The following is a 24,719-nucleotide window of genomic DNA, read 5'->3' as shown; positions in this document are numbered from 1 at the left end:
TTGTTTCTTAATAAAATACTATAATATTTGATATCAAGAGAAAAATAGAATTAACATGTTTTTTTAAAAAATCAAACCAGAATTCAGGTTGTCAGATACACATTGGGTTAAATATGCATTGGTTTAAAATTACTTAATTTCACAAGTAGCTGATGAATGGCTGTACTTAATACTACCCAGTACCTAGGAGCTTATAGAGTATTCTCTGACACGCTATAACTAAATCGAAAAGACTCTCTAACTAACTAAATAAAAGAGACCAGAACTCTCTTTTATCTGGTACTTCTGTCCTTTTTAGGGCCAATGATGACAGTCAAGCTCTCTATAATCAGGTCTCAAATTTCTTTTCAATTTATTCTTTCATCTACCTCATGGCCTGAAACACTGCCCTAGAAACACTCCCCAGTCTATCTCTGGGCTTTTGAGAGTGGTCTTGCATCCATCTAGAGTGCTGCCATGTTCTCAACTTTCATATCTAAATAGATGAGTCTTCACATCCCTGCTATATGCACTCTCTCCATATTTTGAAGTCCCAATATATTTTATCTTTATTTCTTCTGTAGCATTTATCAGTCGAGTTGGTGTTGCATACATTGGGTTTCAGTACTTGAATCTCTTGCTGAACAATAAACCCTCTAAGGGGAGACTCTATGCCCCACTGGTCTTTGGATTCCCAATGCTAAGCACATGACCTTGTAGGTGCTTGGTGCACACCCAATTAATAAAAATTAGATGAAGGTCTCGTTCTACCCTGGAGGTAACTTGCAATTTTGAAGAATGCATTTAATATTTTAAAAAATTGTCCTTACATTTATATAATGTTTTAACTTTTCAATTGCTTTTTTCAACACCATTGGTGTCATCAGTAATAATTTATTTTTATTAGCTTATTTGTATTTGCTTATTATCAATTTTTACATTTTCAATTGTTTATCATTTATGCATCAACTTATTGATGCATACACAATATTTAGGGCAGATATCATCATAGGCTTCTCCTCATAGAACATCTCATTCTCTCACCAGAGAAACCCCTGGGCTAGAAAGGATAAATGTTTTTATTTCCACTTTGCAGGAAAACTATGAATTGAATCCTAGAGAGATGAAGCAACTTCTATGAGTACACGGTTAATTTTTCAGAGCTAGTGCTACAAAGCAAGTCCCTCTATGCCTATGTTGAGTGTTAATAAAATATAGATTTTCTGGTGTTCTGTTATTCTGAAGATTAGCAATCATTTAAATAATTTATAATAATTTTCAACCAGAAAACTGACTAATATGAATACTCCCTTGTATATGTAAGTTATGTCAGGTAAAAAAGTGCCTATTGTACATTCCAGTAGTCATCAGCACGAAAGAAATCATACATGAGACAAAAACAGGGCCACTGAAAATTTCAAATTAAAAAAATTAAACCTTGATAAAGAGGACGGAGAAATTGAGCCAACAAAATATCATAAACTAAAAATTAAGGCTTATAATTTGAAAAAATCCCACTCTAATAATAAGAAAAAGAGGAAATACAAAGAAGCACTAAATCTGTTCAGGAATTTCTCTTTGAAATTTTCTTTTCTGATGATTTATCATTTCACAGAGCAAGGTTCACAAATGAACTGAGAAGTGAATCAACATTGATCATTTTACATAATTTCTTTACATACTCTTGGCTCTTTTTGCCCAACAGTTTTCATTATGCTTTTGAAAAGTAAACTCTTTTTTGTAACCTGCTATACTTCATGCATTGATTATACAATGAGAGATCATGTCTCTTCCACTTCCTCTTTTAGTATCTCTTCATGAGACCTGAAGAAGGTAAAAGTCTTGCTATACAGTTGTATATCCATTGATATAATTATATAAACTTCTGAGCCAATTTGAACTTGAGTGAAATCTTATGGCTAAATTTATAAAAAGGAAGGTGGAGAGGGGAGGACAGGGAGGCAGAAACTCTACACACATTGCCCTAAGCCTGAAGGAAAGAAGAAAGCAACATTTATTACAAGTTGGTGTTTATGTTTAACTTGATCATCCACATTTGCTCTCTGAACAATTGTAAGGAATAAATAGTTAACACTCCGTGTAGTCAGCTCTGCAGTACACCTGTATTTACCTTCATATCCAACATGAGTTATTCTCCTGAAGCCAGAAATAATTCCCTACTAGACCCATACATGACAGTAGTTTGGTTCCATTTAAAGCTGCATTGAATTCAGCGCACCAGAGTAACTCAAGGTGAATTTTACACTTATGTCTCATTTAACAGAATGAGTCAGAAGTGTGATTTTCAGTAAGAATGACTTATTCGTGGAAGTCGTGAGGTAGACAACTGAAAGCATAAAAAGAGTACTTTTCAGAATGATCTGGGGACTCACCAGTGGAAGACGAGGAAATGCAAATGGAGTCTCTGGCTAGTGACCCTTCTCCATATTCCACCCCAACTGTGATGAAACCAGTACACAGCTAGGATCCAGCAGGCACCCAAGCCTGGAGTGTGAGCAGGTAGACAGGGAGGTTTCCAGGGGAGTGAGCCAAGGGCTTGACTAGTTAAAGATGAGGATGTCTCAGGTTGGCCCACATCAGGGATCTGAATATTGAGGTGGCCCCATGTATTTGGTTTTCTCATTTAGAAATTTTGATTTATTCATAAAAATGTTATAAAATTACCTGCAAAAATAAAAACTACATTTGTGGTTGGCAGTGCTTATAAAACACTTATGATATCAGAGACTCCTTATACTTTGTGGTGTGAGATGTGAAGTTTTCTCAAAAAATGCTTTAGAAAATCATAAGAACATTATCTGAGATTCCTTTTGAAGATAGCAACAAACTAATTAATACCTTAGATAGTGGTGAAGAGGTGCTTTTTGTGTTAATACAGATGTTCTTTCTTGAAGAAATACAAAGTATGGGCTCAGTTTTAGGGACTTATGTGCTCATAACTTGATTTCTCTTGTTTAAGGGAATAAACCATTAAACTCCTTTCTTTTATCATCTAGGATCATTTTGCTGTGAAGTGGCAGTCCTTGGGCTTCAGGTGAATATATGTTAATGGTGGGGTTGATCCATGTGTATTGATATCCATAATGATTTTATTTTGGTATTCTTCCATCTAAGATTTCAAAGGACTTCATAAGTGTCTGAATTAAATGTTGCAGCAATTCTCTTAAAAAATCTAAACCTTCTTAAATATAAGCTCCTCAAGGGCACAATTTTCACTATGTGAGCAACTCAAACTCACTAGGCATAATATTATCTTGGAACACTCATTATTTACTGTCTATCTTAAAGGTAAAATGTATACTTGTTTTTCCTATGTGTCCTGAAACCAGTAAAAACTTCCATTCTCACGGTTCCTTTTATTATTTAGTTCTGTATTATGAAGAAAAGGGAAATCTAACAAACTAATGAAATCTACAAGGTTAATAACCAGAAGCGTGGCCGGGCGCGGTGGCTCAAGCCTGTAATCCCAGCACTTTGGGAGGCCGAGACAGGCAGATCACGAGGTCAGGAGATCGAGACCATCCTGGCTAACACGGTGAAACCCCGTCTCTACTAAAAAAATACAAAAAAACTAGCCGGGCGAGGTGGCGGGCGCCTGTAGTCCCATCTACTCGGGAGGCTGAGGCAGGAGAATGGCATAGACCTGGGAGGCGGAGCTTGCAGTGAGCTGAGATCGGCCACTGCACTCCAGCCTAGGCGACAGAGCGAGACTCCGTCTCAAAAAAAAAAAAAAAAAAAAAAAAAAAAAACCAGAAGCTTAATTAAAACTCTTCTATTGCCAGAGATATACTTTGAAAGATAGGGCTTCTCTCAATTTACTTAGAATAAATGACCTAATTATGTAAGGTGTTTGGGATGGATTTCACCTGCCACATAGTAAGTGCTCAATTAACTGTAATTATTATGACAGTGGTAGCAACATAAAACTGATTTATATAAATACGTTTCTAATTTTAGAATTTTGTGCAATCTAGCAGATTCATTAGAGACACATTTGGCGGACAGGATTGCTTTCTGGCAGCTATATCAACAATACTATATAATCTAGAAGAGATGGAAAGAGAACTGATCTTACTTTAAGTGAATTCAAATCTACAGGCAGTAGTAGAAAGTCTCTTGCTCTTCTCCTAGCTATAAATTAATCAAGCAACTGACATGGAAGACAGGACACAGAAACATTCAGTCAAAATAGATGATGTATTCATGTGCTTAAAATTATTATGAGTTAAACATTGATTCAAGTTACTAGACCAGGTGAAAGCTACAATCAAATAATATTTCAGTGGTAGTAAGGTACTTGCAGTATTAGACCATTTGCCTCAATTTCCTTATTTGTGACATGAAGATAACAATAGCACCAACCTCATCTTGTTATTGTGGAAAATTAAATGAGTTAATTATTGAATAGATTATTTGATGTGGTGGTAAGATAGTTTCCCAAATCCAAAATTGGGACACATGGCTTGACAAAGGATTTTTTTCTGCTTCCATCTGTACCTATTTTGTCTGTCTGTCTGTCTATCTATCTATCATCTATCTATCTATCTATATATCTATGTAGTACCTGAAATATTAGAACTTTGGAGACATTTTCATTTCACACTTTCAAGGGGAAGTAATATTGGATATTTGAAATGGGTATATGGATGCAATACTATATTCTTTGTTCATGTGCTTCTAGTAAAACGTTCATTTTTCAATGAATGTATTACTATATAGCCACCATCTTAATTAAAATAAAAACATAGAACTGCAAAGAGAGATTTAAAAATTAGTGAAGAATTTAAGAAAGATTAGAAGGGTAGAAAAATCTGATGTCTGGTTTTTGTTTGTTTCTTAAGTCATGTACCACCTTTGATTATTTGTTACATGATTATTTTGAATTATAAATTACCAAGATCTCTGCCTGCCTCTGTTTATCTTACTGTCTGTTTTTTACCAATAATCTAGGCTGTCAATATATGAAGCGGGCGGAGCAAATGGAAAATGCTAAAGTGAATATTTTTTTCTTTGCTTATTAATATAGTTCAAGGTTAGAATCTACAAAGGTAAAAATTTGGTGAAAATAAAGTTTAGAAATTATTTTTATTTATCCATGCTACTGTTTACTTCTATTACCATAATGAATTGCAACTTTATTGGGCATAGTTTAATGGCTTAAATAAGATCTAAACACTAGACCTAAAATTTTACTGTTTAGAAACTTCCATATCATGATTTGGGCCATTTCTCACTTTGAGGTTAAGTGCATCACTTATATTCTCTATAATTGTTTCCAACCTATAAAATGAGGAAAATAATACCAACTTCATTACCTAACAGTACATATTAAAAGAGTTTGTCAAAGGCATTGATGATATATCGTCCTATAAGAACACATGATTATTCATTACAATGTTATTTTGTTACAAATGCTGTGTGGATAATAGTTGTGCTGACTTCAGATTACAGTAGTTCAAATATACATTTCTTCCAGGAATTCTAAGTAAGGGTTTTGCACTGTGATGTAAGGATTTAATAATTTACTTATCTATCTTATCATCCATCTCTGGTTTAAGAATTACCTTTTCATCAGAGCTACCTGAATACAAACCACCTAATTCTATGTTATGCTGATGATCCAAGAAAAATTTTGAAAGACTCAGAAGCACGGTCCTTGACTGACTAATTAAGAAAATCAAAACCATTTCTCATCATCAAGTGTTACACATATAAATGTGTTACATCTGCCTATATACCCATAAAAAAACCTATTAGCCTCTTCAAAATGGAATGAGAGACAGTCAAAAAGGCAACAGAACAACGATAACTCCACATGACATCAACATGCTTAATATATTTAAAATGAGAAGCCTTCTTACCCAGCATGCAAACACATTTGGCATTCTGATCGGGGTTCTCAAACAAGATTTCGCCACACCTCTGAAATAGAAAGATAGCCATGGTTATTTTAAGATTTCGTGTCAAGATTCCCAAGGCAATAATATCCATGTGCCCTGACATTACCATAACATTATTCTACTTTTGTTTTCATTGGTTACCTGAGTCTAGGAACTTATGTCATGAGCAGAGACTGGCCTGGTAGTAAAATATTTGAGGGATAAGTTGGAATAGATTGTTTCTGCATGCCTTATGCCCCTGCATGAAGCGGATTCTGTGTGCTCCCATGTGAAGTCATGACTAGAGATGCACTTGGTTTGAAACAGTTTCTATTTCAGTGGAAGATATGCAATCTATTAGGCCCAATAATCTGTGGTTAATTATTCTCAAAGTTGGTCTTTATTCATCTCTCATATTATTCTACACTACCCACTCTGCAAAGCAGAGATACTATCAAGCATAAAGCTAGGTGGCCTATACTTTATCTCTCTGAACTTGGAAGGAAAAGCAGATAGATAAATAATGAAAAACTGGCATTCATAATGCTTTTCCTGAACTCACAGACTCACGGAAATATCAACTTTCTTATCTATGTCTTAGTTTTAACTTGCTTGTTAAAACTTTTGTGCAAGGTAAATTCCTGTAGAGATACAATCAGTTATTTAAGAACAGGCCACATTTGTATGATGAATATATTGACAAAGCATTAGTACTTGAATATATACATAAATCTTTCAAATCAATGAGAACATAACAAGCTAACAGAAAAATGGATAAAGGATGTGAGCAAGCAATTCATAGAAGAGGAAAAATCTGAATGGTCAATAAACACAGACAACATATTTAACCATAGCTGTGATCAGAAGCAAGCAAATTAAAGATAAAATGAGGTTTATTTTCAACTCAATGATTTCACAAAATTTAGAAGTCTGGCAATAACAAGTGTTTTCAAGACTGTAGAGAAATGGATACTCTCACACATTGTGGGATGGAGTATAAAATGACATAATCGCTTTAGAAAAAATTTGCAAAATCCAGAAAAGATGAAATGTTCATTCTCTATGACATAGCAAATTGTCTTCTAGATTTATAACTAGAGAAATTTCATATAAAACTTTAATGTCTTGGTACAAAACAGATAAATAAGTGTTTATTCATGCAATGAATAATGAAGCATCAAATTTAGGGTAGGGGGAAGAAATGCTGAGAAATGAAATGTTGGAGGGCACACTGGGGCTATCAATTTTTTCTGTAATGATGTGTCCCTTAAATTCTTCTCTGAATGTTTTCCTTCATTTCAAATATTTTGAAATAAGAATTGTCCTCATATTCATAACTCTGAATATAAAAATGGCCCTTTGCACAATACGTCTCTGCACCTGTCTTCCTTGAGAGGCCATTTGGTAATAGACTGGACTGTCTTCATCAATAACTTGTTCTCACTACATATTTCCTTTGTCCTTAAGGAGACTGAAGATGAGCTACATTCACTCATTTTCCTCTTTCTTTTACTGTTCACAACTTGGTTAATTCCACTCCCATCAATCTTTGTTGTATCTATACATTATATATTATAAGACAAAGTAATTTAAGGTGAAAAAATTCCTGGATGTGAGAATTCATGTTCTTCACACCTGATTATGACAGCCTCTGGTACAAAGAAGGGCAAGTTGAGAGGAGAAAGGATGATGCTGTTACATTCAAGTCAATCCAGTTTTTTAAGGTGGCCTACATTATGTGGAGGAGCTGGACAGTTGGTTCAGTGATGTGAAAAGAAAGAAATCTGCTTTTGTGAGTCAAGAGGCCTGACCGTGGAGGAAGGAGGTTGGATGCAACTTAAGGTTGCAAAAGAGCATTGAGTTCTTAATGGAGATCCTACATCTTGAGCTTTCTTCCCAGCTACTCTGCTCGCCTCGTGTCATATTTATCATGTCACCTAATCTCTTCATGCTTCATTTCTTCATAAGTAAACATGGGGATGCCAATATATGCCACCGAGTCAGGTCAGAGAAGCAAATGTGAGGACTAATGACCCATGGAGTCTGATCATACTGTTTGTTCCTATTTTGTTGTTTTGGCAGACATTAAACCTTTTCAAATTACTAGGATGCATTTTCTGCATTACCTACATTTTAAAGTGATATTTTTTGACCTGAAAGTGTTAATATTTTAAAATGAAGGATCAGAGGTTTCCAAAAACGTTTTAAACTTCTTGGCAAAACGAAGTGCTAGGAAGCTCTATCAGTTCACATTCTGCATCCTACAGGGAAACAACTCCAGGACCCTAGGGTGCTCCCCTGCCATTTGCTAAGGACAAAGTCCAGACGTGTGCTGTGAAGGAAGAGCTTTCCCGCTTTCCTTCCAGGACCTCTAGGGGCAGGGGTTGATGGGTTGAGGTTGCATAACTTCTCTTTGCTACCATAGCCCAAGGGCAGCCTTATATGTGCCACTCAACTGGCAAATTAGTGTGAATAGGGGCACAGGAGCTGGGGTCTTGCTCTCTTTCTTGGCCATAAACAAATTCAGGAGGAGTTTTTGAAACTCCTGTGAAGCATGCATTCCTTAACAGTCATGGCCTGCCTGGGTTCACTGGCCAGACAAGCTCATCACCAAGTAGCAAGAACAGGTATGGTGGCCCTTCCAATGACAATGAGGTGGTCCTCTTCCTTGTCTTCATCTCCCTGAAGGTCTGGGAAATTGCTGAGGCACCTTTACCTAGCTCTTTAATTGCCCTGTTTTGTAAAGTTACCTGATGATGGTAACAGATTTGAAAGCAACACCCAAGGGAATCTGATTGTTCTCAGGGCTTGAAAGAAACCAGTTTCTTTGTAGTGCTTTTTCCTATTGATGCCAGTGTTTATCCAGTCTTTGCTGCCAGGCTCCTGCTTGCTGTGCAACCCAGGGTGATGACCCAGTTTACGAGATTAATTGGGCTAAGCCACAGGGTCTACGTTTCAGAAAACTGCAGGATCTGCCCTGGGGGAAGGTCTTGTGCCCTGCTGGGTTTCGGGTGCTGCAACCTTTCTCCTTCTATGCTCTAGTCAAGCTTGCTGGGAGTCCCCATCCAAGCACCCTGCTGCCAGGTGACCCTGACTTTGTACCTGGTGCTGCTCACCAGGATTCTGTCTAATTCTCAGGATCCAATCTCTCCTTAGGGATTCTGTCTTTGTCTTGTCTTCTGTGCCTGAAATATTGAGACCAACCTGCTTTGTTCGTGCCCATCTCTCCCAGCCAACACTGCCTTCAGATAATAGGGCATAGTTATTGAAGACCTTGTCCAAGGGGCTGGATCTCTGCTAGCAACAGAGAGATCCTGCTGGCACATGATCTCCTTCCATAGCACAGAGGATATGAATTCATGTGTGTAATGTCTATTGCCCTCGGAGACCATAAAGTCAAACCATGTTCATTGTTAGTGTTCCTAACATGCCTCATTATTGTAACCCTGCTACCTTGTTCATACCAGTGCCTTCGTAAATCTTTGTGGATTAGGTAGACTAAATATTTGTGGACTTGCTAACATTTGCACCCACGTTATGGGCTAAGCCTTGTACTAAGTGCTGTGCATCTACTTTTCACACTTTCATTGTACTCTTTTAGCAGAGTAGAAAATTGAGGCACAGGCAGTACCACTCACTACGGAATACTCTTCTCCAATGATGGATAGAATAAATGTTGACAGGTTACCGGATGCTTGACCGAGATACATAGATTCTCAAATATTGGCTACTTTTGACCTGCTCATTGCCTTGGCCAAATTGACTATCGTTACTTTTGTCCTCTTCTTTCACCCACTAACCACTGGCTGTTTGCAAGAATTGCCATCTAGTAGACCACAGGCTTTGGATCAGACTGATCAAAATTCAAATCTTGTCGCTGCCTCCTCTTATCACTGTACTATCATGGGCATTTAGTTTTGCAAATCTTCCTTCTTATCTGTAAAACAGGGTAATATAATCTACATCATAGTATCATTGCAAGTTTAGTTTTTATTTCATTATGCACAAGAATGTACTGATTTAAATTATTGTAGATAAGACTGTAATACAAAAATAAAAATTAATAAATTTAACTCATCCAGTAAAATTCTATTTTAATTCCCATATTAGTTTTTAGGATTGAAAATGAAGAAATTCTTCTAATTTTAAAAGTCACAATATTTCACAAGTTGGTTGCTAATTTTTATTTGTTTATTAAGAATTTTCCACATTATATCTAAAATTGGACTTTTATTCAGGAAGAGAAAGATGAATGCTATAAAATATTGCATCTATTATTCACAATAGCCAAGGCATGGGGCCAACCTAAGTGTTCATCAACAGTTGAATGGCTAAAGAAAATGTGATATATATAAACACAATGGAATATTATTCACTCTTGAAAAAAGAAGGAAATCTTGTCATTTGTGATAACGGATGAATCTGGGGGACATTATGTTAAATGAAATAAGCCAGGTACAGAAAGACAAATACTGTATGATCTCACTTCTATGTTGAATTAAGAAAAGTTGAATTTGTAGAAGCAGAGAGTAGAATAATAGTTACCAGGAGCTTGGGAGGTTGTGAGGTTAGAGGGTGAAATTGGAGAAATATTAGTAAAATATTACAAAATCTTACTTAGGAGGGATAAGTTCAAGAAATCTATTGTACAACATGGTGACTATAGCAATAACAATGTGTTGCACATTTGAAAATTGCTAAGAGAGTAGATTTTAAGTATTCTCACCACAAAATGTTAAGTATGTGAGGTAAGGCATATGTTGATTAGCTTGATTTAGCCATTTCACAATGTACACATATCTCAAAGCATCATGTTGTACACAATAGATATATGTAATTTTAATTTGCCGTTTAAACACAATAAAAATTACTGCACCTATCCTTACATTAAGACAATTTTTAAATTAAAATAATTTCCATGAACTAAATAATATGTTCTAGCAAAATGTGCACAAAATATATTTCTCTTAAGTAAACTGAATTTTATCATCACTTTCACCATATGTTTAGTTATAAAAAAATTGATGTTAGGAGTCATTTTTAAAGTCACCCTTACGTATTAAATGAATCTCTTTTCCTTAAAGAAAAATTATGACCAATTGATAATATTAAAATATTGGTAATAGTCCCACATCATATTCAATAGAAGTTATTAAAAACAGTGAAAAGCTCACGTTTTTGTTCTCATTGTTCAATTGACAGCACTTCCAGCTTTCTTAAACCAGTTAGTGTTTTTTCTGCTTCAGATAAGCTTTCATATATCTTTTTATTTTTCTGAGTAGTTACTATAACTTTAATTTATTATTCTCTCAGCAGGCCTCCAGAAACTAATCTTTTTAGAGAATGTGTCTTGATATCTTCAGAACGGTGGAAACATTAGCAAACAAATAAAACTGAAGACAGAAATCCTTGGTGCTTGGAGGTTTGCCTGAGTGTCAGCTGAGAAAATAACAGTTTTCTGCAAGTAGGTAATGTTAAATGTTATCAGAAAGAAATTAATAGGCCATGGTTCTTTTATTATTTTCTTCTCATGTTTATAGTTGTTTTTTATCAGAAAGGAATTTAATAAAGGGAATTAGATATTTATGAAATTATTGGAGGATTAGACTATAGGCTAGGCCTCCAGAAATGACACTCAAAACAACACTGTGAAATTGACTCACCAAGCTGGGAGCCTACTAGGCCAGTGGGTCACAATTGAGAAAATGGAAAACTGGGAAGCATCACTGAATTGTTGACTTCAAGAACACAGCACCACGGCAGTGATCCAGGGCTTAGAAATGTATTGGTGCAATTGCCTCTTGATACCCATGAAGCTGGGAGCTAAACACTGAATGCTATTGCAGAGATGCAGAAAAACCCACGCACTCCATGATTGTGCTAGATAGCTCATTAAAACAAACCAAACCAAACCAAAACAAAACGAACCCCTGACATATGACTAGAGTCATTTTTGGGGAAAAAAAAAAATCAAACCTAAGTTTCTTGAGCTGAAAAAGTGCTAACCATGGTCAGTCTGTGGGGAAGTTGCTGAAGTTGAGTGGAAAGTAAAGTACATATTGTCTGTCCCAAGAGTGACAAAGGGAATCTGGAGTAGGCATAGCTTCAGCACAGGCTGCCTTCACCCCCACCCTCACTTCCTTTCTACTTACTTCGATTCTGCAAGTTTGCCATATAATACATGAATTTCCCAAATGAGGTTGTAGGTAAACAAGGCAAATGCCTGTGTGCTGATATATCCATTGGGATTGCATCTATTTTATTTGCTCACCACTGAATCCCTAAATGTCTAGGACAATGACTAAGGCATAATGGGCACTCCCAATGTTAATTAAATGAATGAATGAATAATTCTTTACCGTAATTCTGTGGGCTATTCTGAAGTTTTCTGGGGTAGCGTGAGAAGAGCTTATTTTTCCAGGACCTTTTTGCATACACACCAGTAAGCACTGCCATAGATGCAGCCACATGATGTGCAGCTGTGATGGGCTGATGAAGGGCGAAACCTGACATTGAGATGACATTTCCAAACATCTGGGTCACTTCTTATCTCACACTTTTCCCCAACGAAGAATGGAATGGTACTAATCAAAGACAGACCCCTACAAGATAGGCCTGGAGAGAAAGTAGTTTAGGTCTGTAGAGCATAAAAAGATATCTCCTATTAAGAGACTGAACTCCCTGACAGCGCCTGGAAGTTTGGATCTCCATTAATGTCCGTCAAGTGAGTGAATGAATAAGTGAACAGTCAGCAAGACATTACTGAGTGCCTACTCTGTGCTGACACTGTACCATGAGTGTGGATACAAAATGAAATGAGATTCAGGCTAGGTCCTGTCCTTAAGAAGTTTGTAGCCTACTCTGAAGTCAGAACATAGAAGGCTACGGGCACTTTCAATGCTGGGTACCCACCCCTGACTGGTGTTACTGGAGAAGGCTTTGAAAGAGATGACTGCAGGCTGAGTCTGGAGCATTGGAAAGAGTTGTCTGGTAAAAGAGAGGACTTCTCCAGGCATAGATAGCTGCCTGGGCAAAGTCCAGAACCTTAGTTAGGATCTTGCAAGCAGCTGCCAAGGATGGGAGCAAAACTGCTGTGGGTGAAAGCAGAGAGCTTAATCAAAGTGGACATCACAGAGGGGATTGGAGAAAAATTGGGGTCAATAGTGATTTTTAAAAAAAATCTTTATGGGCTGGACTGGAGAGGCTTGGTTTGCTCTGGAAGAACCAAGATGCTTAATGAATTACTTTAGCATTGTATCAAATAATTACAATATAGCTATCTCTGTATTATAGCTCTTAATTGGCTCCAGATGTCTCTCACCAGTGATATTGGCGTCCATCATTTTGCCCATTTGAGGTAGAAGTTACCCCCAAAGAGGAATACCAAGCCAAAGTGTTTTTAGGCCTTTCTCTTGAATTATCTCATAGAATGGCTATGACCAAAAGAAACCCCCAACCACCCAGTTGAAACCTCAGTGAGGCTGATTTCTCCTGCTGCTGAAGCCATTAGCACCTAGTGTTGAGAACACCCCAGCTCCCAGAAGATGCATTTTCAGGGTCTCGTACTTGACAGTGACCCAGGTCCACATCATTTTATGCAGAGTCCTGTCTACCACGTGGGTGGCACAGTGAGGCCTCAATCTCTCACACTGTGGCAGCCCTCAGCACTCTGGTGCCAGAGGACGGCAGATTTGGAACTGGGGCTGATTTCAGCTCGAGCTCATGTTTTCCTTTTTAAGCTTTTCCAGTGAAAGAGCAGATTTCTATCCCATTGCAGGCTGTTAAAACGTCGGAGACTAATAAGTTTTCAACAATCTGTCAGTGCAGATCTCCAGCAACAACCTGGCACTGCTTTCAAATCAGGGCCTCATCGTCCAGCCCAACCTTAGCCAGTCAAAATAAGAGACACAACAGCAAAAGAAAAAGAAGAAAAAAGATAATCACCTCGAGCTGAGCAGAAATTCTACACAAATCCATTGTTGCCAACAATCAATAGCAAATCTGTGGGCTACGTAACCTGAGGTGACCCTTCCAGAAGAGCCATCCCTTATAAACCTCTAATTAGCTATGGTTAGGAGTGACTTGAAAGATATTAATGCTATTGCTATTGGAAAATGAGCTTACCAGCTTTTAACAGCTTTGTTTTCTTCTTCAGTCAAAGAACAGAATGTTAGCTCAATGGCGTATGCTTTCTATTAGAGCAGTGCCAGCAGCAGCGGTCTCCAGAGAGTCTCTCAGCATTTTATTACATACCCCTATTTTTAAATGTTTAAAAACTACTTATTATGAACCAAAACTTGGAAAACCTGGTTTCAGCCCAAGAGTAATTTTTATTTTTATTTTTTTAGTTCTTAAGCAAACTTCCAAAATGCAGAACCGTGTTTTCTGTCATTTTATCCTTAGACAGTAGAGGGCAATAGAAAGGCTATATGGCTAAGATCTCCCTGTACTCCTGTGGGGAGATCTTGAGGTCAGATGGCGTGGTGCAGGCTCAGAGTCATTGTGTCTTACGTTGCACTCTCCAAGTCATGCAGCGTTGTCTCCATGAGTCATAGTTAGTCTTGACTCCCATAGCACACATCGAAATGCACACTGAAGACAGCCTCTTTCATTGTGCAAAATGACTATAACCTCTGCACAAGTTCCATTTTAGAAAAATCTGTACCTGTGAAGGCTGATGGTGTGGAATACACTGGAGTCTCTGGTGCACCCAGTTATAGGAACTGACTAGACATCTCAGTTCAAGGCACTTTGGGAATAATGCTGGTATGTGCTCTAGGAATATTCCTGTAGCAGACACAAATGCATATGCCACAAATCTTGATACACAGTGCAAAAATGTCAGAATTTTGCAATACAATTTCATCTTTTATTTATTGTCTCAGAATCCCAAGGGTTGGCACCTAGCCATACTTTGTGTCTATCTATCAGAAAGATAGACACATCTGTGAAGGCAAACAACTAAAGCCAAACACATTTCACTTATATATAGTCATTTTTAAAAGGTGAAGTTCACAGACACTTTGTGTTGGAGAAAACAGGAGGCAATATAGAAAAAAAAAAAAAAAAAGAAAGAGAACAGATTGGTGCACATAATGGAAAGAACTGAGTATATCAGGGTTCAAATCCCAATCCTATTCCTCAACAGCTGTGTGATCTTAGTCACAGTTGACTTATCCTTTCAAAACTCATTATAGAGTAGAGGGAGTAACAATGCTCACTCCTCTACAGAAATGTAATATATGTGAAAGCATCTTCTATACCCTAAAACTATAATGGGGTCTGCTGTGTATGTGGTTTTGTGGAAGGAAGGAGGTAGAAGCAGAATAGGGTCATTTGGTGGTAGTGTGTACAAGATACAAAGCACAGTTCTACCATGTAAATCATAGGGTTTTATGAGGGGAAGATTTTGCTCCTCCCATGATGGAGAGCCCTGGTCATTCAGACGTTAGCCTGCAAGACCAGAGGTCTAGAGAGCAGAGGTCGTTGGGGCAGGATGGAGGCGGTGACCCTGTCTGATGTGCCCTTAACCTTGGCATTGAGAAAGCGGGAAGAACCCACCTAGATTTGGGAAAAAGGGGTCTTTTCTAGGTGATCAGCCAAACTGGCTACATCCTGATGGGTTGTTTAAAAGTTTCTGAATAATGTATTCTGATTAAATAGGGGAGAGAGAAACTAGTATTAAGTCTTCAGTGGAGGTTGGAGGTGCAAGATAAGCTGGGAGGATGTTTGCTCTAAGAATGAGAAACTGTGGATGCAAAAGTCTGAAGGCGATTGAGGAAATGAAGGAAATGAAGAATGGCTAAAGGGAATAGGATTCAGATAACCAGTAGAACTGGAGAGTGGAGAGACACAAGGCTGGGGAAGTTGGCAGGGGCCAGCTCAGGAAGGGCCCTGCAGGACTCCATTTAGTGATTGGACACAAGCCTAGATGTTGCAGGCCGTGGATCTGGAAGAAGGCCCCATAGCTCACAGGCCATCTGTTCAAGGCAATAGAGAGAGATCCCAAAAGGGTTTAGGAAGTTTCTGTAACATGAGTACCACATGCAGCAGCCGTGTTTGCTGACCAATGTCGCTCCCCGCCACACTGAACAGGACCCTTAGGTGGAAAAAGGGTTCTACTAAGTGGGGTACCACCTTGTTAGTGAGTGTCTAATGACATCCTCCCAATTATGTCTAACACTTTTAGTTGTGTCAATCAGCCAAGTTAGACAATGCCACCAGAGGCCCTCCTCACTCCAACTCCCTTCTCAGTAGTGCCTCACACAGTGTGTTCACAATCAGATAGATTTCTTTAGATTTAGTATACTCCATATGGTCTTTATGAAGCATAGATCATAGAAATGAGAACATGGCTTGTCAAAATTCCAAGTCTAGCATGACTGTATTATGAAGAATGTGGCCTTCTGAATCATGCAGAGAGTGAGCGCTGAGAATGAGCTAAAAGGGGTGATGAACAGTTAGGCCTCTGGATCCTGGAAGGTGGAGGAACCAGGGTCCTGGAACAAATGCCCCCTCTTCACCCTTTTAGGGACATCTCCCTCTCAGAAACTGCTGGAAGAGCATGCTGTACTTCAAGAAAATCATTCCTTGATTTGACTGTCACCTTCAGAGGAAGATTTGAACCAGAACAGGACCCTATGTTCCTGCCCCTGAGCCTGATATTATGTTCAGCAAGGCCTCGGTCTGTGTTGCTGTTGCTCCTGGACAGACGTCACTGTGAGCTGCTGGGACGAGCGCCTTTTCGTCTGACTGTGTGTTGCCAACAAATATGTACTCACACTTGTTAAACTCCAGCCATCTGGTCAACGTGTCCAAGCTTTAGGCATTCGTTTTCCCGATTTACACTGCAATTGTCAAGCTACTTTATAAGACCCTACAGATAGCAAAATGTTAATAGATAATGTCAGCAACATCTCCAGATATTTGCATATCTGATGTCCAGATCTCCAGACATCATGATTCAGAGATTCATGGGCTCTCATCCAGTCTGTAACTGAATGAATATTTACTCAGGACAAATGAGTACTTATAATGTGCTCCTTGCAGCTCAGTGCAGCAATGCTCCTGTACATAAACCAACAATTAAATGTAATCCCATACACTTATAGTTTAAAAAGAAATTCAAACCAGTCCTTGGAATTAAATAACCTCACTGCTAGAGAAAATGACTTCCAGAACATGAAGCCCAACATGCAAACGCAGAGCCTCTGAGCCACACAGGAACAAACACTTTTGCACAGGGATAAGGGCTTGTTGTTTAACTACTTGTGAGGTCAAAGATCCAGATGTTCCCATAGACAATACAAAAACTATTACTGGTCAAATTGTATTGACCATTTCCACATGGACAGCGCTAAGACATGCAGTTGGCCTCAGAAAGGAAATTTCATTAAATTCTACTGGCAATCAATGGCAACCCCAAGCTAGAGCTAGAAAATCCAATATTTTGAAGAAATGACTGACAGGTTTTATAAGCTGCAAGTCAAAATGAAATCATGTGTATTTTGCTAGTAGTCATATACTGCTTTGGTACAGTTTACCAAACTCCACAACAGACTTTGGCAAGAGCAATACTTGAAAGACACCTCCTCAAAGTTCTCCTTCACTTCATGAAAGTAGAGACTTTCTGTCTAATTCATTGCTGCTTCCAGCACTAGGATCAACATCCATCACATCATAGGTTCTCAATAAATATTGCTTAGCTGAAAGAATGAATACATAATTTGGGGCAAAAATACACTGAACCCATTTATTACTGCAATTAAAACCTGTGAGGCAAAAATCCTTAAAGAGAAGAATATGTGAATAAAGTTATACTTAAATTAGTTCAAATTACAAGTTTTGATGCCATTACTCCACTAAGAAGTTAGCATCTGGGGCCATGCGGTGAATCTATTACAGATGCTTCAGGTGGAGTCAAACCTGAAGGCAAAGATTTCTCCATTCTCTCAGTGTTGAAATATCTTTCAATGTTTTTGAAAGATATTTTTCCTGGAGAGCAAGAATCATGAATATATATATATGTATATATATGTAGACTTTTCCATCTCAAATAAATATATGTATATTTATATATATTTCATCTGTCTATATAAAATATATATATCATATATATATATATATTTTTTTTTTTGAGGTGGAGTTTCACTCTTGTCACCAGGCTGGAGCGCAACGGTGCAATCTCAGCTCACTGCAACCTCCGCCTCCCGGGTTCAAGCAATTCTCCTGCCTCAGCCTCCTGAGTAGCTGGGATTACAGGCACTCACCAATGTGTCCAGCTAATATTTGTATTTATTTTTTTAGTAGGGACAGAGTTTCACCATGTTGGCCAGCCTGGTCTCGAACTCCTGACCTCAGGTGATCCGCCCGCCTTGGCCTCCCGAAGTGCTGGGATTATAGGCGTGAGCCACTGCACCTAGCCCAAATATATATATATTTTTAAATAGCAGTTTTTTTCACTGGCAAATATTACCAAAATTAAATGAATAAACAAAATTTGTTTTAAATCTCCTTGATCAGAGTCCATATCCTGTAAATGGAGGTAATACCTATATTCTATCTCATTAGTACAGGGTTAAGGAGTTAAACTAGCAAAGTGTTTCAAATGTCCAAGAAGAAAAGTTATATAAAGTGCACTTGGGGATTATTTGAAGTAGTAGGTGCCATGTTATTCATGGTTTGTAGTTTTCATTCAAATTACTTTATTGCTTCAAGACCCTCTGCAGGCTTCTTTATAAGTAGAGATAATCACTGACATGAGTTTTAATTGTTATTAGTACTTATGCTCTACTATGGGTATCTACTGGAGTAACTAAAATGCAAATACCAAATAGAAGTGAGTACCAACAGAGATATAAGAAAGAAATAGTTCTTTATTTTTTGTGGACTGTGAAATCAATCCCAAATCATTGGGTTGTCTTTAAATTATTAAAGACTGATCAAGGGCATATTTGGTCCTCTTAGATCTGAAAATTTATAAAATAAAAAGGGAGGACTCTTAAGAAAACGAATACAAATGAATGGTCACAAAAATAAGAATAGAATCTTAGAATGTGTCAATGAAATTGAAGAATCTTGAAGATCATACTTCATTAGCTTCCTAGTAAATCTGCCTGTGAAACTGACATTGCAATATCATATATATTCATCACTTAATGCTTATTATTTAACTGATGGTTAGCAAACTAGGAGGTTTTTGCTTATTTGAATCATTTTAACCTTGTAATTTAAAACTGTGATCTCTATGTATTCTTAGTAAACCAAAAAATAAATTGAACACAATAATAGGAAATAACTTTCAAAATAATGCATTACATATAGACCAATGTTATTAAACCTACCAGCTTATTTAAGGGCAGGAGTTATATCTTAGCTTTGAATCCTGCTGTCCACAGAATGTTTGGCTTAAAGCAGGTGCCCAGTAAATGCTCTTTAATTCATGGCCAAATGAAGAAAATATCACCAAGTAACATGATCATTAAATGAACTGTGTTAAACTCAAACATGTCAACACAAGCATACCTGGAGATCACTGATAGGTATGAAATTTTTGAGGGGTATATCTTGTGCACGTATGTGTGTCTACACACAAAGTAAACACATATGTATGTATGCATGCATATTTATACGCAGATACATATGAGATATGTTACATAACTGTGCTTTGTAGTGCACTATGTTTAGTGATTAGGACCCCAGGTTCTTGTCTGGAGTCTAGTAACAGTGAGTTTGAATCACAACTCCACCGTATTCTAGCTCTTTGACCTTGGAAATGACCTTATTCTAACCCTCTGTGCTTTCACTGAAAACCATGGAGACAGAGCTCTTAAGAGATCAAATGAGATAACACACAGAAGGTTCTCAGCACAGTGCCCAGCACACAGGGAGTGCATACTCCATGCCATCTATGACTAACAGACCCTTAAATTCTGGCCCTTGTCAGGTAAAACAGAAGAATAAGGAAAAACCTTACTTTCCATTTTGGGTGTTATGCTATCTTGTTCTCCAATCAAAGGGAAGCTTTGCTCTTCGCTTTGTCCTACAAGCTTATGTCTCCAAATCATTGAGGAAGTGTAAACAAGTGGAGCCAGAGAATGTGGGCTCTGGGTCCAACAGCTTCTGCATGGCACCTCCCAGTCCCATGACCACAGGAGACTTTCTGAACCTGCTTCCTCATCTCCGGAATGTGAAGAAAACTTTCTGCCTCACAGGTTGTCCTGGGGATTAGATATGATCAGGAAAGCTCCTGGCTCAATAGTACGATTTCGTGAATGTGCGTATCTATATATTTATCTATCTCTTTCTCCATTTTTTTAAACTTCAATGTTTGCCTCCCCTTCTCCATATGTTCAAATTATCCCTACTATTCAAGGCCTAGCTGAAATGGTGATTTTTTAAAAACTTATTTTTAATTTGTGTGGGTAAATAGTAGGTGTATATATCTATGGGGTGTATGAGATGTTTGGATGCAGGCATACAATGTGAAATAAGCACATCATGCGAATGGGGTATCCATCCCCTCAAGCATTTATCTATTGAGTTGCAAACAATCCAGTTACGCTCTTTAAGTTATTTAAAAATGTATAGTTAAGTAATTATTGATTATAGTCACCCTGTTGTGCTATCGAATAGTAGGGCTGATTCATTCGTTTTGGTTTTTTTTATATCAGAAATGGTAATCTTTTATGACACTTTCCTGATTGTTTTTGAACCTAAGTTAACATTCTTCTTTCCTGAATTTCCTATAAATTTTTTAAGCCACTTTCTACTTTACATTTTTTTCTTTGTCTATGAATCCATGAGGTCCTTAGGGTCTGAATCCAGGTCTAGTTTATTTATATTAAAATATTCTACTCTGCTTTTGAAATAGTGTGTATACCAGTGTGTGTGTGTGTGGGGGGGGGGGTGTAACAAAAAAGTTTTAATGAACACCTGTTTTTAAAATCTTGCTCCCCACTCCCGCCACTTCATTTTACAAAGATTTTTAGTTCAATGTACATTTCTGTTTGTGTGCATGTTTATACACAGATTACCATTCCCCATACATATGTACACACATATACATTTCTAAGGGTATTAAACCTAGATTGGCGTCTTTAAGCCTCAAAATGTTCCAAAAAATGATGTATTGTGCACCGTGCTATCATTGTGGAATTATGTTCTTCATGTTGAAAAATCTCTCATTTATTTTCAAGTTGTTAAGAGAGGAGACATTCCCTTGTAACACTTCCTGTAATATATTCCATTGTTTTTATTTCCGGGAAAAAAATTTTATCATTGTTACTCATTTACTATAAGTGAAAATATTAAACCTTTGGAATCAAGAAACTAATATTCAGTTGTTTTCTTGGCCTGCCACCATTCATACCTTCACTGTAACTGAGGCCAACATTCTTTCAGAGGTCTTTGTTAGTGAAACATTTCTTCATCCAAACCCCAAGAGTAATTTTTATTTTCAAAAACATGATCTTGTTATTAACATTCTCAATGTCATCTATACAAACAGATCACACGTAATTCATGTGCTATCACTCGCATTGGATAATCAAAGAATATTATTTTACAGAGATCACTTAGGCGAAATTGAGGAATAAAGGAGTAAAAGTATGGAATGGATTCACATAAAGGTTTAAAATCAAGATCTGGTCTTGAGTATCTTTAACTACTCATTGGGCATGTGTGTTAGTTATAGGAAATCATTACTAGTCTTTATTTTCAAATTTGAACCTGTATGTGGCTTTTACTTTCTAAAAAGGAAAGTAAACCTCTTTTTTGACCTTTAAAGTGGAAAACCTTTAAGGTAAGGCACATTTTACAAAAGATAAAATATCAGCCAACCTATTAACATCTGATGTTTCAAATATGTGGTTAGGTGAGTTGGCAAGAATATTTCTTCATAAGGAAACTATTTTGATTATCAGAATAATAAAGTCAAAGGGCTCTGGCAAAAGATACCTTTGAAAAATGGATATGAAAAATTATGCAAACTTTCAATGACACATAGAACTCCAAGTAGCCTCAGAAATCTTACGGTGAATCATAAAAGTATATTGTAGTCTTGGTCACGCATGTACCATTAAGATACATGGAAGCTGAATATCTTGAAAATAATTTTTATAGCATTGTTGATTATTCTTATTTTCCAGCTCAGCTACACAACCCAGCATCCTAGGGTCTCACTTGATTTCATCCTTTCTCTCATTGCCTGTCTCCTCCACTTCCCTCCAAACTCCAAATAACTGAATGCATTGCCAAGTCCTTTTACTTCTACTTCTCAAATCCATTTGACTTTCCTTATTCTACCATGGGCCCTCAGTTCTCACTGCATTCTCATCCTATGCTTAGATTTCTGCACAGCTGCCCCAGGGACCCTCTTTTCCTAGTATTGCCTCACTCCATTCTAATTGTCACATAGCAGCCGGAGTGATCTACTGTCGCCTGAGTCAGTCACCTCCCTGCTCCACAGCCTCACATGGTGATACAGTTTGGCTCTGTGTCCCCACCCAAATCTCATCTTGTAGCTCCCATAATTCCCTTCTGCTGTGGGAGGGACCCAGTGGGAGATAACTGAATCATGGGGGTGGGTCTTTCCCATGCTGTTCTCATGATAGTAAGTCTCACGAGATCTGATGACTTTATAAGGCAGAGTTTCCCCATACAAGCTCTCTCTTTGCCTGCTGCCATCCATGTAAGAAGTGACTTGCTCCTTCTTGCCTTCTACCATGATTGTGAGGCCTCCCCAGCCATGCAGAACTGTAAGTCATCAAATCTCTTTCTTTTGTAAATTGCCCAGTCTCAGGTATGTCTTTATCAGCAGTGTGAAAACAGACTAATACACCTGACTACTCTTTTCCCTCAAAATAACGCAGAATTCTTAGTCTGACACACAAGGCCTTCAAGTTCTGGCTCTTGCTCCCTAATCACACACTGCTCTAGTTTTACTGAGCTATTTCTAGTGCCCATTATTCTTCCTTACCTCTGAGCCCCTGCACCTCTCTTAGAAGCTTCCCCTTATCTGTCCTTCAGGTTACAGCTCTGGTATCACCTGGTCCTCCTGGAGGCCTTCATGAACCTCCACTGTTCTGTCAAATGCCTCTTCTAAGAACCCTCGTAGCACCATCTGTTGAGGCATCAATCACATGAATGGAATTTCCTAGTATCAAATCAGGGAAGGCCTCTAACTTCTTTTCAGTGTTGTCCATTAGAAATATAAAGCAAGCCGCATAGGTATTTTTAAATTTTCTAGTAGCTGCATTATAAAAAGGAAAAGAAAACAGGAAAAAACTAAAACAACCCCAGTGAAGTTAATTTAGTAATATATTTCACGTAAACTAAGATATTATCATTTTAGCATTAAATTAACAATGAAATATTTTACTTTATTGGACCAAATGTTTGAAATCTGCAGTATGTTTTATACTTATAGCAAATCTCAATTCTAACAAGCTATATTTCAAGTGCTCCGTACCATATTAAGACAGCATAGTTATAGATAAAACTCTTACAAGAAATAATAAATGCTTGTTTGTTTTATTTTGCACTTCCTGTGTGCTCATTGTAAGTTTTAAGTATTCTTGAATCATTTTTGTAAAATGTAAATTTTTGTAAAAAAAAAATATGGTGTAACAAGACTCTCAAATTAGAAAATTTTATCATGTACTGAACAAAAACAATGACTTGATATACTGGATTCTTTCACTGTTGTTTACCACACCAACATTGTGCAAAACAAAAGTAGCATGCAGAAGAACCTTCCAGATAGCACTTGATAATTGCATTGAGTGTTATTAGGTATAAAAATAACCCAGTTCTTACTATATTTTAGGCTGTAAAAATTTTGCACAGTAGGTCTATACTTTCTGTTATTTATTTTAGGTTCAGAGGGTACATGTGCAGGTTTGTTACATGGGTAAATGCATGATGCTGAGGTTTGGTGTACCAATGATCCTATTACCGAGGTAGTGAACATAGTATCTGATAGTTTTTCAACCCACACTCCTTCTCCCACCCTCCCACTTCAAGCAGGCCCCAGTGTTTATTATTGTTCCTGTCTTTGTGTCCATGTGTAGTCATTGTTTGGCTCCCACTTTTAAGTGAGAACATGTGGTATTTGGTTTTCTGTTCCTGTTAGTTCATTTAGGATAATGGCCTTTAGCTTTGTCCATGTTACTGTAAAGGACATGAATTTGTCCCTTTTTATGGCTAAGTAGTATTCCATGGTGTATATGTATGTGTGTGTGTGTGTATTTTATATATACATATATATATATATATAAAATCACATTTTCTTTATTCAGTCTGCCATTGATGGACATCTAGGTTAATTCTGTGTCTTTGCTATTGTGAATAGTGTTGCAATGAACATATGAGTGTATGTGCCTTTTTGGTAGAAAGATTTATTTTCCTTTGTGTAGATACCCAGTAGTGAGATTGCTGGGTCAAATGGTAGCTCTGCTTTTAGCTCTTTGAGGAATCGTCACACTGCTTTCCACAGTAGCTAAACAAAATTACATTCCCACCAGCAGTGTGTAAGTGCTCCCTTTTCTCTGCAACCTTGCCAACATCTGTTTTTCTTTTTAACTTTTAAATAACAGTGGGCATTCTGACTGGTGTGAGATGGTATTTCATGGTGGTTTTGATTTGCATTTCTCTAGTGATTACTGATGATGAGCATTTTTTCATATATTTGCTGGCTGCAAGTATGTCTTCTTTTGAGAAGTGTCTACTCATGACTGATGTCCATTTTTTTAAATGGGGTTATTGGTTTCTTGTTTGTTGTTTAAGTTCCTTACAGATTCTGGATATTAGACCTTTGTTGGGTGCATAATTTGGGACGAT

The 24,719-nt window shown here is 37.5% G+C and overlaps 1 protein-coding gene across 2 annotated transcripts in view; it reads right to left on the bottom strand.

Moving 5' to 3' along the window:
• PDE7B (phosphodiesterase 7B) overlaps positions 1 to 24,719 on the bottom strand; it is a 330,410-nt gene that overhangs the window by 228,859 nt on the left and 76,832 nt on the right. The window contains exon 2 of one of the 2 annotated variants that reach the window (XM_005551917.5): positions 5,862 to 5,922. In XM_005551917.5, the coding sequence (XP_005551974.1) occupies positions 5,862 to 5,922 (61 nt within the window). Of the gene's footprint in view, positions 1 to 5,861; positions 5,959 to 24,719 lie in introns of those variants that run through there. The other variant, XM_065543434.2, reaches the window with a different exon arrangement.

This window comes from Macaca fascicularis, chromosome 4 (genome assembly GCF_037993035.2).
Source record: "Macaca fascicularis isolate 582-1 chromosome 4, T2T-MFA8v1.1".
Lineage (NCBI taxonomy): Eukaryota > Metazoa > Chordata > Mammalia > Primates > Cercopithecidae > Macaca > Macaca fascicularis.
The sequence above is the reverse complement of the archived record's forward strand: the minus strand, read 5'-3'. Positions and strand labels throughout refer to the sequence as shown.